Here is a 14,696-nt window from a genome sequence, read left to right as displayed (position 1 = left end):
TATAAAATTAAAAAAAAAAACAGTTTTAAAGACAATACTTGCATAAACGATTTCCATCCAGTTACGGACACTTTGATTCAAAATAAAAACTACGTAACTAATCCTGGAAATCCTCACCATTTCTTCCCAAGCCTTCGCCAAACTTCAGGTACGGCTCGGCTTCATATTCACACCGCGCAGGAAGTGGTAATTTACACTAATAACAGGAAATCGGGCTGCCCTCACCACAAAGAACTGAAACGTCGCCTGTCCCAAAAGAGAGGGCCATTCGTCTGCCTGCAGCCCGGTGCAATGCACTCCGTACCGTGCACCGAAGAACACCATCAAACCGCAACACCGAAACCAAACCACTCTCGAAGAAATGCAGATGTTGCGAAATGTTCGCCGTTCAGCGTTCTGCGAAAGGTTCGCTTTCGGGCGTAGGCTCGTGGTCGTACCATTTCCCCAGCAACAACACATCGGTCGACTGATTCGGTCACATCGCATGAATGAAAACTGTTGAAGGGCTCATCAGCAAGTGCTGTTATGTTTCGGTGTGTGTGTGTGTTTTTTTTTTCCAATACCCGTTTGATGAGCTCCACGTTAGGGCCAATTTTTCGGCCAGACCTTTGTAACGTCCCCAAAGGCTGGCTTGTGTTTGTGTGAGACATACGTAATGTGAACCGAGATGATGACACCATCGAAAATTTTGCACTGAACAAATTTTCTTCGAAGCGCCATATTGACGGCTGCGGGTGGTAAGAACGGAGAGCCCGGCCCCAAAACAACTTGCCAAGCTGCTTTCGTTCAAATTACCATCGACAGCTGCGTCGGACATTCCATTCATGTGAGAGCCTTTCGGAGGGAACGAGAAGCTAGCGTGCTGCTTCCCGTTTCAGCACGAGCAGGTTCAGAATTAACCTTCAAAGGTCGTATATTGGGGTTTTGTTAGTTTGTTCGTTCTCTTCCCGCCGTGTGTAGGCAATCGCGTTGAATAAATGAAATCTAAAGTGAGAGACAAGATTGCCGAAGCGAGCCGGACGAAACATACTCAGACGCCAATGAAGATGGCAAGCCGTGGCTTTCACACGAAGAACTTTCGGTTCAGAATTTGGGAGGAATGCGGAATTTGAATGATTTCCAATAGATGCTGGACATAATGTTAGATTTCCGGATGATCATTAACTTACACTACAGAAATCGTTACATTCGCTAGGTGAAACTCGTTCTGGGGACGGTATTTTTGACTACAGACGCAAAAGAGTTTACATCTGGCAAGATTATTCTTTACGAACGTTTCATGACTAAATTGTTTCAACTATTCAAACCATGTGAACGGAGATATTTTCATCTGATTTCTGTAGGAAAATAACAAGCAAAACACGTTTCACCTGGTGGCCGTTACAATGTGCTATGCGAATATCTGGAAGTTATTGAAGCCGGTCAGGGTGTCTTCACCTGCCTACATGTGCGCGAACATATGAACAGTTTACCATCTGCAAAAGATTGGGGATACAGTCGTTTACGGATGCCATCAACAAGGGACCAGCTGCTTCGTCTAGCTCAGGGTTACTTCATTTTAAGTATAATGAAGCACTTTTGCGGTTTAACATCTGCCGTCTACATCGTTTTGGAAGGCCCGCTGCATGATTACTTAGTGTGATGATAATAGCCCTTTGTTACTATTGACAAAAATGCATGCTAAGAGGCAAGAAAATTCTACTAAATATCACGACTTCAATCTCATCTCCAATAAACTATTGACTCACGACGAATATGAATAAAAACCACGTTTGTGACCAATAGTCGAATGCATGAGACAGCAGACAGACTCAACAGTGGTAATCAGCCTTCTTTCAACGGAAACCATACTAAATTATACACAAAAACTACTGACTTGCTTTACTCTGCTCGTGTTTTCTCTTCACTCGCGTATCATTCTCATCACCCAACAATACATTGGTCTTGCATATTTATTCTATCCCTTTAACCTTGTACGGGCGGCGAGATACGTCCTCCGACCGTGCTACGGTGTAATGGACGAAAATGGGTCTATTTGAATTTCACGCATATCAAGCTGCTTAGAATACATCTGCTTGTCTACGAGTACGAGTGGGAATGAAGGTCCTATTAATCACCTTGGCTTGATTAGTACCCGTGGATCCATCAAGCGACGCTTGAATTGAGGTTTTCATCTATGGGTTTACGTGTGTGAACATTGTTTAAGGAAAATGAGAAAAAAAATCTTGTGCGGGTTCGATACAATTACTGGAAGATTGTTGTTTTTCTGTCATGTAATACTTTATTTTGGAAATACTCTGACGTATTTAGCAACTACTTCTAGCGATCAGCTGGCATGCAATGTACACAGTTCCATTTCCCTTCTAACGACTTTTTCTCCAAAAACCGGATATTTATAATAGAATGGAATGCCTTAGAATGCCAACATTGAAGGTCTCATTGCATTTTTCCTTCCCATACCTTGTGTCGCTCATCGGAAACTATTTAACGAAACGCCCAAATTAAAGTTGCCCTTAACATGCCTTTTCTCTTTCCGTGACTAAAAGCATTCGAATTAGTGTCTGGCCCTTTTCGCACACCATAAATCCTAACTATCTGCGAGAAGTTCATTGCAAAAGAAACATATTTTTAGCGCACCAGTTCAAACAAAGTGAGTCGAATTTGGTGCCCATTTGGTGCCTGGCTAATAATATTCGGATGCATGATTCCCGTGCTTTATTAGAACAATACGTGGGGGCTGACGGGGATGAAAGCAAGAGGGAAATATTTTCTCATGAATCTCAGCATACACGTGTCTGAGACGAGAAATGAACCTCAACCACGAACCATGCATACTGCAAACGAAAAAGGAGGCAAAACACTTTCGGCACAAACTAATTTGATTTTACTTCGTTTGAAAAGGTACGACACATGCATAATTTCACCGCACGGATCATCGTTTACGAACCCGAATGCCTAGAAAAAGCTAAATGATGATAATAATCAATAATTAACGATTCGGTATGCAACTTTTTCGAAACGATCGCCCAACACACGGGCTCGGTGAGCAGCGGTTCTTGCTTCTTAGATTTCTCCGCCGGTTCCCGATGGAATGAAGGTCGATTTGTTTGATTATTGGTATTTCTTTTCTACATTTGTGTGGCTGTTCCGCACGCATCAGCCCATGCCATCCATCCCCGTACGGAGATCGAGATCATTTCCTTACATTGTTCTGGTGGATGGAGATGGAGAAGACCACATTCTACACATTGATCACCACCGTAGGAAGGATGATCTTTCTTTGGCTTTCGTGAGACAGCAATTTTTCATCTCAGTACGCGGGAATTCGTCCCACCAGTGTAGGTTCCCACCGGCGGCACTGTACGCACGCCAGCTGGAAAGAACAACATCCGCATACTTCGCGACCGATAATTGACGATTTTGCTCGAACTTAGCAACCCGTTCGCGAGCTCGTTCTCATTAACTTTATCGCTTTTTTTTGCGGTCATGTTTTGTGCGATCGTTGTTGGTGCCGAAAAATTGCACCCAAAAGCCCTCGAACAAGTCTTCATCGACACGGACAGCGGAAGCAAATTATTTGGACGAATCATAATTAGACTTGCCGTTCCCGCACCGCTCGACGTGAGAATAAGGGACGCGACGAGTGAAAGTGTGTTTAAGTTTTGAGCTTCTGGCCAGACATAACGAACGGGAAGTACTGTGGTTGGGGTTTGCATTTACGAAAGGCCTTGCAATGTCGTTGTTGGATTTTGAAGTCCCGGTTTTTTTCTCTCTCTCTCTCTCTCTCTCACTCTACATTTCTCTGAAAACATTTGCTTTGCAGCGGTGTAACGCATTAAACTCAACTGTCGGTTGGTAACTGGCAACGGTCGTGCTACCGGAAAATTTGCAAAAAAGGAAACCAAGAAAAAAACCTGTACCAGTCCGCAACTGTCATTCGTCGAAACAGGAAAGGTAAGTCGACTATCCGATCTAGGTTTCTTTCCTGGCATTGGACGGCTGCAGTCGATAGAAACCATGCAAAAGCTGCTTAATACTTACAGTCGGTCAGTGGACGTGGATGGGTGATCAATTTGCGTGATGTGAGGCACAAAAAGACGAATTAAAGACTTATGTAATGTTCGCTGGATGGGAAAATTATGTCCTGAAACCGTTTCGGACTAAGTATTCGCTTATACATGGTTTTTTAAAAATGTTCATTCGATATAAATTTGTTTTTTTATTTCGAATGAGAAATTCTAGGGGTCATAAAGTACGATCACTATTTTTCATGCATTCTTTAACAACTTCTATATTCTGGGAAGCATTAAAAAAATGTTTAGGTTTCATTTAGAATACAAAAACAGTTTTCAGGGTTGAAGCATCTCATGCGAATGCAAAAACAAAGACTCATTTACACAAACAGGTGAAATTAATATGTATGTTACATGTGAAACACTCGTCTCAGAAGGAAGTTTATCCTTTGACATTTTACAGCAAGAAAAACCGTTGAATAAACCCAATTAATGTATTCTAGTAAGCCATTCGATGGCTGGCGTAACCTTAAAAGGTTGTTAAGCCAAGAAGAAGAAGCTTTAGGAACGTTTTGAAAACATATCATCCATTACAAACATTACTCCAGTTGTTATTTATTCAAGAGCCTCAGAGACTTAGTTTGGAATCACGAAAAGTCGGTGTGACGAACCTCGGGTCATTTATTATCAACTGACAAACGATGAGCTGAATCCAATTTCTCCAGTTCCATCAGCCGTACATCAGCTGAACGATTCCAATGAATAGAATCTCTCGACAACTTACCAAACGAATGTGTTATTATTCACCATTTTGTAAAGGCATCATGACATTCAGCCTCACAATTATTGAATATTAATTATCTCACGTTGGACAGTACTATTTGAATTATGTTAAAAGGGTTCACCGAACCGAACCGTACCGTTGCATTCGTTTGTAGGATTAAGTTTAGTTCAGATTTAAAGGTCATTGCACGACCGTACAAACGCCTTTTATTTGAACTCTGAAATAGCCCGAGTGACCTAACTCTGTGATATGTTGACACGTGAATTCTATCACATTTGTTGGGCGGTGTTATAAAAATCTATGTTTAGTTATTCTATTTCTAGTCCACATTCTGAAGTAGTTTTGCTATTTGTAATGAAATTTTTAATTTGGTTCGTATATAATTTGGATCAATATTTATCAAAAAATTTAAAGTTATTTCCTGCTGTCATTCTCTTCCCGCAAGTACAGTACTTCTAGGCTTCAATAATTTGCCATGTTCAACACAATCTATGCTACACAGACACTCGATATATTTCTCTAAAATTTGTCTTTGTCGAAAAAGCTGGAGCAGATGTTGTCATCAGGACGTTCAATACATACATTCTATTTTCGAACCCCTGCAAGGACCCTATCCCTACACTTTGATTTAGGTCGCCTTTTTTCAATACTGCTACGCTTTTGTGCCCTTCCACTACGCTCTTTCTCTCCATCGGCACTTTGCCCTGCACTTCGAAGGGCACCACCGTGGGCTCCTGTGCAATCTGATCAGCCACCACCAGATCACCGAAAGGAAGATGTGCTTCATGCAGGAATCCGTCCTTCGTATCCTACGCACAGAGGCAAGAAATTTCAACAGGAAACCGCACTACATGCACCGGTATGGGATAACATCTGCCCGGGCTGGAATATGATCGTATTTTGTAGAGTTTCTTTTCTGTTTGTGTTTAATTCTTTCCTCTTCCTTTGGGTGCTCCATCCGTAGCGGTGTGCGTTTCTGAAATCTGTTTCAAAGGAGCAAGCACATCCCAGCATCTCTACGTTCGGGCGCACATCCTGTCAATGCGTGTAAGACGTGCCACAGGAGTTGTCGAGCTGGAGCTGGTTTTTGTGTTCATTTGTATCCTACTTTCCATTATGATGAACCGACAGAATTGTAATTCGATCGGAAGAAAATCACTCCGGCCGGTCGTGTACCGTCGAAATTTACTTCCTCTGTCGGTGACCACACGTTTTTGCGGAAGTAATAAAGCTTCCTATTGAGAACAGTGTGGAAACTAAAAAGTATAATATGTGAGAACACTGCAAGAAATGTGCATTTCTAAAGCCTATCCTTAGTTCCCAGTTAGCATAATCAACATAATTAGCATTCATCATCATCAAAGATAAAAGCGTCTAATCTCATAAGTCATGAGAAACCCTGTCTTATGCTTATTGTTTGTTTGTACAGCAAATTGCAAAACGGTAGCCTTTAAAGATGGATCTGACTCACTAACCCTTTGCCAAATAAGCTAATCAGTTTTCTATTTTTGCTAATAATGCTTATCCAAATTAAGCTCGCCCTAATCCGTCCATTGATTATTCTACATTAACTACCCGCAATGAGTCGTTTGGTACAAAAGAGAAACATTGCTTTGAGCAATCAGCTTCGGGGACGAACAACATATGCTGTCCAGATCATTCGACCCTTTTCCTAGCTGGAAGTGTGAAATAGCACAACGCTTACTGCGCCCTCCTGACACGTATCCACCCACTGTAGAGCACAGCGGTACAAGCATAAGTCTGCAGTTTGAATGCTGAACGTGTTGCACGGCGTATATGCCCGGTTTTCCAGACCACATGTTCAACACGTTTGTGCCACCCGCTCCCTCTCTCTCTTTCTCTCTCTCACACTGCACTGTTCCGTGCGATCCGTATGCTGGATAACAATTAAGGGATTTTAAGCTTGCTACACATGCATCAGCGTTTATGCAGCACTGCAGGGTGTATACGATAGCGAGGAAGCCAAAACGGATTTATGCTGGTATGTACTCAAATTCGGCTTATTGAACAAAACATTTTTTTTTCAATATTCTGTTATAAAGAAGCACATGATTTCTTTTTGTGTTATGGATGGACCATACGTTGGTTGTAGGATTCCTTGAATTTGTGGAAAAACACCAACAACAATCTTCTCACAACTGGGAAAACCAAATCGTCGTTAGCGCCACCACATGCTGAACGTACGAGAGTCGTAAACTTCAAAATCCCCTAAACGTTTACGATGCCATTTTGCTTGGAAGGTTATAAAATTCTAAAGCATTCTACGCTGTTTGAAGAAGTGATTAATTTTAATGTTTCGATCACCTCTTACGGTCTCGATGGTGGTGCTTAAATGCGGCACTGCCTACGGTGCCACATGGTGCATTCAACGTCGTTAAATTAATATTGGAAGAAGGTTGCACCAGTAGAGTGTGAAACGCGTTTCTACGCGATGAAATTGTCGCTGCATCATTTCTTTAAATTAGAACATATTCAACATGATGATTAACTGTCCTTAAAGGATCTTTGGGCGATTGCGCACGATCGTTAAACTCATTAGTGAAACTAGTGGCTGGAATTCATTTGAATGCCGTTAAAGTAACATTTATTGATCAATTAATGTATCTCTCATATTTGATTATTATATTTGAGGAATTAGTAAATCGTCAGCTGATGGTGCTATAGATGGAAGTAGCAGAATCCACTAGAATAAAGTGTCTGTAAAGTAACAAACCAACCGATGGATAAGGAATAATATGTATGTGTCTTTAAAAATTTCAAAATAATATATCAAATAATGAACAGCCCTAGGGACAATGATTAAAACATGTTGAATATGGTTACATGAAATATTATTATTCAACACATACCTTTACAATAACAATGATTTCCGATCCTGTTTCCGATACGTTAAAATTTGAATATCGTTAGGTTCGATCAAACGTTTCAAGCGTTTGCGGCACAGGATACAAAGGATATATGCTTGCTTTGCAGCTGTCGTTTCTCATTGAACCATATCTGTTCTGTTGATTGCATTTCTGCATTAGTCCCCCCCCCCCTCTAACACACCTGCATGATTCTGCTCAGCATAGTTCCCTGCCGGCTGTATGTGATCTGAAAAAAAGCGTGCCGAAATGTTGTGCCCCTTTGAGTAACGAAACCCCCATTACCATAGACCACGAAGTTACGCCTCAAGTGCTTCCGGGATTGCCGGAAGTATGTCACCCCCGTAATTTCGAATTCACCAACAAACCCCTTGGTTGGTTGCAGACATATATAGCACTTTGACTTTGACAGGAGCGAACCTTAACTGAAATGTTCCTCCGATGGCTTTGCGAGGACTTTCGAGGACCATATGTTAAACTGACGAATATTTGTCGCTCGTTGTCGAATGCAAGTAAATGAAAGATTGTCCTTTCATAAAACTAGGGGAGTTAATGCTTTCCACACGCGTGCCTGAAATCAACAGGGTGTCGTTTCCGGTTTGTTGTGTTTCCTAGAATGTGTGATTACACCCCACTGTATGTTGCTGTACGGTATTTTATGTCCTAAATGCCAGCCCACTAGATCGATCGTGTCACTTCACAGACCCCTTGGATTTGGCGAGGTAAAACTATTTTGCGCAAAGGCATTTATCATTTCATCCACTAATTTTACGCTCTTTTGCGGGGTAACATTGCAGACAGTGTTAATTGTGAGCTGTTCTGCCATGTGCTGAAGCGCACTCTACAACAGACGGTGGAGTGCTATATGAACAATTTGGACTTGGATGCAATGTAATTGATTCGTACTCTTGTTCAGTATATTGTAGCAAATGAACACAGCGACAGCTCTCTGTATCGTTGGAATAAGCGGACCATAATATTACAAGCCACAAACACCATATCTACCAGACCGCAAAAAATGGACGATTCGGTAGATTTCTCGAAGGCAATACGTACATCGCACAATATCGCAAAACCACAAAGAGGTTCATGAACTTGGCAACATAAGCATAATTATACTTTTCCTCGCATCTACTGCACTCGCGATCGATACGGAAACTATGAAGATGCAGAAATGCAGGAGGAAACTAAAGAATATTCTTCATGCTGTATGCAATACTACGTAAAAGCGAGCTAGGGAAGAAGAGGCAGCTAAGAATGCTAATTATTATCAGAGCTACATAAAAAATCGATAAAGCAAAACAAACTTACATCAGGTTGCTCGAGTAGAACGGAAAGTGCATTTTGTTGCAATAGTGTGCTTGGTGAATGATTTTGAATTGCAGTCAAACACGCTAGAGCTGCATGATGTTCTATTTGCCTGATAAATCCATAACATGAATCTTTATAAGTTATCGAATTCTCGCTGACATCATCAATTTATACCTTGAGACTTAACAATCGTAAAAACATTATTTTAAAAACAAATCAAATAAAAGCAATAAACCGATTCTGATTAAAAATTCTGGTACATTTAACAAAATAAGTTTGGAGAAAATTATTCCACATGGTTACACACAATGATCGGTCAGGAAAGAACCCCTTTCTGATTTCCGGTCATGAAAAAAAAAACAACATCAGAACTCAAATAGCTTCAGAGGTAATGAGTTTAACAAGAGCAACAAGAGTAGGCAGTCTTCCTAGCTAATGCATGCACGATTAAGATTGAATATGGGTTTCTTCTTAGGTCCTAATTGAACCGAAACGCTTATGAAAGCACTTGAGCAGATGAGTCTTGAGCATACGGCATGAAGCGTAAGAACGTTTATGATGTAATAGGAGTTTCAACATCCGGTAGAGCACGTGTTTCTTGCTCAGCATAGCTAATGGCTTGTCACACAGCATAAACCGTTTGCTGAATTATCGATGATCAGGGAAATTTTGTACCCGTGCTACCGGGACAGTATCAAGTCCAGTGATAGCTGCTAAAATCTGTAGAAGTTATAGAAGCAATAATAATTTAATTATTTGTATTTTGAATATTGTTTTGCTCCCAAGCGTTCCCTAAATGTGCATGAACATCCTTGGCACGCGCATCTGCTTAAACGCTTACACAGCGTTCACTTTCGTCCCATGTACCGAACGTAACTTAATATTTTTGTTTGCCTAACGACTCATCGCAACAGAAGGTGCGTTACTCGGCTTAGTTAACCCCTGTTTGTATGGGCATATTTCATAAATCACTGCGAGGATTCCTGTCCTGGGGTAATTACACCGTTAGAGCTAACAGATATTTTGTTTGCGGTGTTGTCTAAAAGTTCTACTCCATTTGGACAATTTTGTGTCTGTCCAGCCAAACCAAATACGTAACATGATCTGTACGATTTGCGGCTGTTGGCAAAGACGGCATATTACTATTAGCTTTCCTAGCGAGGGTTTTAAAAGCGAGTTGTTTAATTGATCAACAGTATTGAACGCATATCATAGACAAAGAATACGTCTTTTCGGTGTTTTAAAATGACACAGGCCCAACCTGTTTCAATAGCCCTTCAGGTTTGGTTAGTGTATTCAGATGTCTGATACCCATCATAAACTGCAACCAGTTGTGAATATTCTTTGTGGATCGAGATTTCTTTTCATTAGAACAGCCAGAAAGCTACTACGTGAGACTGCTTTTAGTTCTTGTGTGCTTTCAAGCGTGTCCACTGCATTCCTTCTCTAAGCTCTCGACAGCAGAACCCACCATTTTTTTTTTTTTTTCATCAAAACAGATCCTCAAAAGTTGACCGTGACTCTTCCGGAAGCGTCGACAGCGCGCGTAGGAAGTTTTAATAATGTAAACCATTTAAATTAAATGTAAAAAATGGTCTCCAAAGCAGGGCGGGAGTTATCGCGTGGGGGTGTAAAATAAAATAACATTCTCACACTGATTACCAGAACATTCGCCACTGAACAGAAAAATGGAAGAAATGAAATACTATTACAGTTTGTTATTAAGCTGACGGCATGTTACAGAATTTCAGTAGAACATTTTTGGCTACAAAAAAAAGGTATAAGAATATTATGAGAATGAGCACTGTTTTTGTGCCGTTTAATTTGTGCGTTAGTGTAATGTTGCCAGTTAATCGCACGCAGGCATATTCCTGGAATAATCCTACGCAACATTCCGACTGCCAACTTCACCGTGTGTTTCGAGAGAGGAAAAAAAAAATCGTGGGAAAATAATTTGGATAGGAATTTCCATTGTCGACCGAAGCGACCAAAGCTGCTGCTGCTGCTAAATTTGTGGTCAGACGCCATGGTGCCCAGACCACAATGTTGTTTCTGCCGGTAGGACAAAAACAAACCAACACTGCTCCCATCAGTCAACGATTTTTTTAATGTCTTTATGTTCACATGTCACCGTTCCGTGACGTATATCTCGGCACCCTTTGTTTTGCCATTTACGATACAGTAGAACGATGATGTTACAGATACGGACGACCTGTGTGCTTGGACACGGCCCCCAAACTGCTGTGCATAAAATTATATGCCACAACAACAAAAAAGCGGTCCTCAAATCAAAGCTCTTTCTTTTTCTCAGCCCATGGTGGCCAAAACAGCTGCTTCCTTTTTCGTAACCATCAACGTAGAAGCGTAGTCAAAGAATTTTGTTCAGCAGTAAGTCGGTTGCATTTGACTGGCTTCTGCTGCTTTTCCGGCATGCTGTAATTAGCTCAATTTGACCTTGTTGGGCTTTTGTTATGGATCTCCCAGGGCGAGAAGCGTTTGCTTTGCACGATCGAGCAGGAAGTACTTTCGAAATTCTATATTTCCGTTGCGTCGTAAAGTATTGCAAACCGATCAGAACTGAAACCAACCTATCCATCTCAGTCGGTGCTCGCTTGCGATAGCTTTTCTTTATGATTTAAGTTTCGCGCAAGTGATGCTTTTGGCAGCGAGGCTTATTCTCACAGTCTCACCTCGAGCGTTTGGGACTCACTCACCAGATTTTCGTGTCGTTTCACTTTGCGACCCCCGCAATAAAACGGTACGAATATGAAAGAAACTTACCGTCGCGTAGTCCTTCTGCGAAGTCACCATATTTGGTACCGGCTGGCTCACGATTAAATTATTCTCTCTACCGCGGTGGACCAGGATCGTGTAGGTGGGCACAAAGCAGCATTCGCGAGACGTTGGTTTGGTTGGTGCCCGCCGTTTGGATGTGCCAAAACGTTGTCCATTTCGTCATGACAACGATCAGTTTCGGATCGGTGCAGACCGAACGGAAAGAAGATGAATGGAAATACATTATTATACTGTTTAAATTTTTTGTTGCTGTTTGCATTCCCGGCTGGATGATGGAGATTTTAAGCTCGAGTGTAAGATGCGCGTGATGTGAATAATATGGAATATTTTTTTCCTCTTGCTTTGGTGGAGGCTTACTGCCTTAAGTATCGCCCACTTGCATGTCCAAATATGTATGATGTAAGGCACAAAATTATCTAGGCATTTTATCAACCATCCAAAGTTTAAGTTGTCTTGCAAAGGTGGCACTCTTCGTTAAGATCGAAATAGAATCCACCTTCGATCGATTTTGTGCTTCTTGAGCTAGTTTGGACGGGTTTTCTACCTGGTTTAATCACTCCTCAAATACCATTCCAAATTAAGCGGATGTGTTTAAATGAACCCGTTAACTAGTAAACATTCCATACTCCTACGAGCCGTCTAGTGATGTTACCATAATTGTCAGCTAACCAAATTAAGGTCAGGTGACGCGGTTCGGCATGGTAAAACTATTTTTCAACAGAGGAAATATGTAAATTTTTGGCTTGCATATTAAGATCGTCCTAATGAATGAGCATCGTGAAATGCCGAATTAAAATCTTGTTTTTTTGTAACAACTTTTGAAATTGTGCCAGAAAACACCAATGTGGGAGTTCTTGTGGCAATGGGTATAATGCTTTAACATTAATTTAGGACAAAATCATGAGTTTTGGACTATTCAAATAAGCCAATTTAAAACGAGTGCATTAAGTTACATTTACCTGATAATCTGTAGCAATTCGGAGCGAATTCGAGCCGTGCTTGTCATGTTTTCAATCGCTGACATTTTAAACCTTAGCCACACACACACTGATCGCCACACTTAGTAAAACACACCTTACAACACACCCACTGCTCACCACTGGATCAACACACACATACACACACACACACACACTCAAGTCTAGCGCTAAAACAATCCACTTTGGTTGGCAAATATTGAACCCAATATCCCCAACGTATGACCGAAATTTCACCATCAACAGCAGCACCAGCACCGCCGAGAGACTGCACAACAGGCGATCGTGAAGAATAGTAAACAACTGATGATTGTGGCATTGCAGCAGGCAGTGCGCCCGATGGCACACACTGCAAAGTAATACGGTTGTTTTGATGCAACCAAGAGAGCGGGTTCATGGGTTCATGTTCCTGCTACCATGGTTACCACAGCTGCAGCACTAGTCTTGCGTCTGTCTCCTGGTGTGCGATTACCGTTGCAGAAAGTTGCAGCCAATGCGAACCGCCGCCAATCTGCAAGACAACAAGTTGTTGTTGCCGTTGGTGCGTTGCCACCGCGAGCCTTGCCGATCGCATGCAGTTGTCGCCGCACATACACGAACTGCACCGTACACCACCTACAGGTGTGGTCAAACACTTGCTCTACGCGAATAACAACAACAGAAAAAGACTTGAATGCAAATTACTGTGGTATAAACTAGTATAAACTATAAGAATTGGATAGATGTTATGACCTCAGAATTTTTTTTCTTGTATTTATAGAGGCTTTGAGTTTTAGAGCTTACATTCGCCTCTCTACTGTATAAAAAAAAGGTTCAATCTAATACAAAACTATCGTATATGTGGCTTAAATATTATGGAAAACTATTGCGATTATGGCATATGATAATGGATTAGTTAAAACTATTGCTTAAATTTCTTTGTATAAATTGCTGATGCCTAAAAATCTAATAAGGTGGTTCTGCTGAAGTTTGTCGGGTGATAGGATTGTCGTGAAATCGGTGTCTAGTTGGCACGTAGCTCGGTGTGTCGTGTATCCATGGCAATCGGTGAGGATGTGGCGTACGGTGATGTCAACACCACAGAAGCTGCAAAGTGGTGGACTAGGTTTTTCTAGGAGGTAGGAGTGTGTAAGGCGGGTATGACCTATATGAAGGCGGGAAAGGACTCGTTGGATGTGACTGGATTCGGTATTTTCCCATAAAGAGGTGCTGTGCTTGATGGGACGGAGTTTGATGCTGAGGTCTACGTTCTGCCAGGTTCCGGAATGGCCCGGAATCCAAGAGAAAACGATTGTCGGGGATGCAGGTATGGAGTCTAGGAGCTGGATGTGGGAGTCTTTGGAGGTGCCGTGTTCCGGGGCAGTCAGAACACTGGCACTGTCGCTGAAGATGACGTTCAGTCGGTCAGTCTGTAGTCCTTCGTCAGCGGCTAGTTGAATTGCTATTGCTTCGGCGGAAAAGATGGAGGTGTGATTAGGAAGTTTGATGGCACAGTTGTCGGTGGTGGAGTGGATCCCACAGCCGGCTGAGTCCAAATGAACGGAGCCGTCTGTAAAGATACGATGGAAATGTTTGTATTTTGTCTGTATTAAGTGGATAAAGAGAGCGTTTGAGTTCCCAGTCTATGGTAGGTGTACGGTGGTACCAGGGACGAATTCCCCGGCGGGTGGATTCGATGATTGGTGGTAACTGGTGGTTGGTGAGTGTTTGTAGTTCTGCGTGTGCTCTGGTGGACCTCAGAAATGGTTTTGTTTAAGTCCGAATTCACAGCATATTCACCCTCCAATGTATGAACCTTCGATGTGCTGTTGGTTAGGTCCACATTGTAAATAGCACGTTGTGGTTATGCGTATGCATTTGTCGCCGATGGGTACCTGCTCTGTCCCGATTCCCTAGACTCGTTCTGAGACAATGTCCATCCATCCATCCA

The 14,696-nt window shown here is 41.9% G+C and overlaps 2 protein-coding genes across 2 annotated transcripts in view; one reads left to right on the top strand and one right to left on the bottom strand.

Annotated features, from left to right (window-relative positions):
- LOC126564607 (TNF receptor-associated factor 4) overlaps window positions 1–12,881 on the bottom strand; it is a 28,554-nt gene extending 15,673 nt beyond the window's left edge. The window contains exons 1-2 of the mRNA XM_050221686.1: window positions 12,749–12,881; window positions 11,775–11,841 (exon numbers count right to left, since the gene is read on the bottom strand). Coding sequence (XP_050077643.1) covers window positions 11,775–11,841; window positions 12,749–12,813 — 132 coding nt within the window. The 5' untranslated portion in view covers window positions 12,814–12,881. The remainder of the gene's footprint in view (window positions 1–11,774; window positions 11,842–12,748) is intronic.
- The window catches only part of LOC126564696 (rab GDP dissociation inhibitor alpha), a 442,469-nt gene that overhangs the window by 196,656 nt on the left and 231,117 nt on the right, over window positions 1–14,696 (top strand). The window lies entirely within an intron of this gene.

This window comes from Anopheles maculipalpis, chromosome 3RL (assembly GCF_943734695.1).
Source record: "Anopheles maculipalpis chromosome 3RL, idAnoMacuDA_375_x, whole genome shotgun sequence".
Taxonomy (NCBI): Eukaryota; Metazoa; Arthropoda; class Insecta; order Diptera; family Culicidae; genus Anopheles; species Anopheles maculipalpis.
This window is presented reverse-complemented; position numbering and strand designations above follow the sequence as displayed.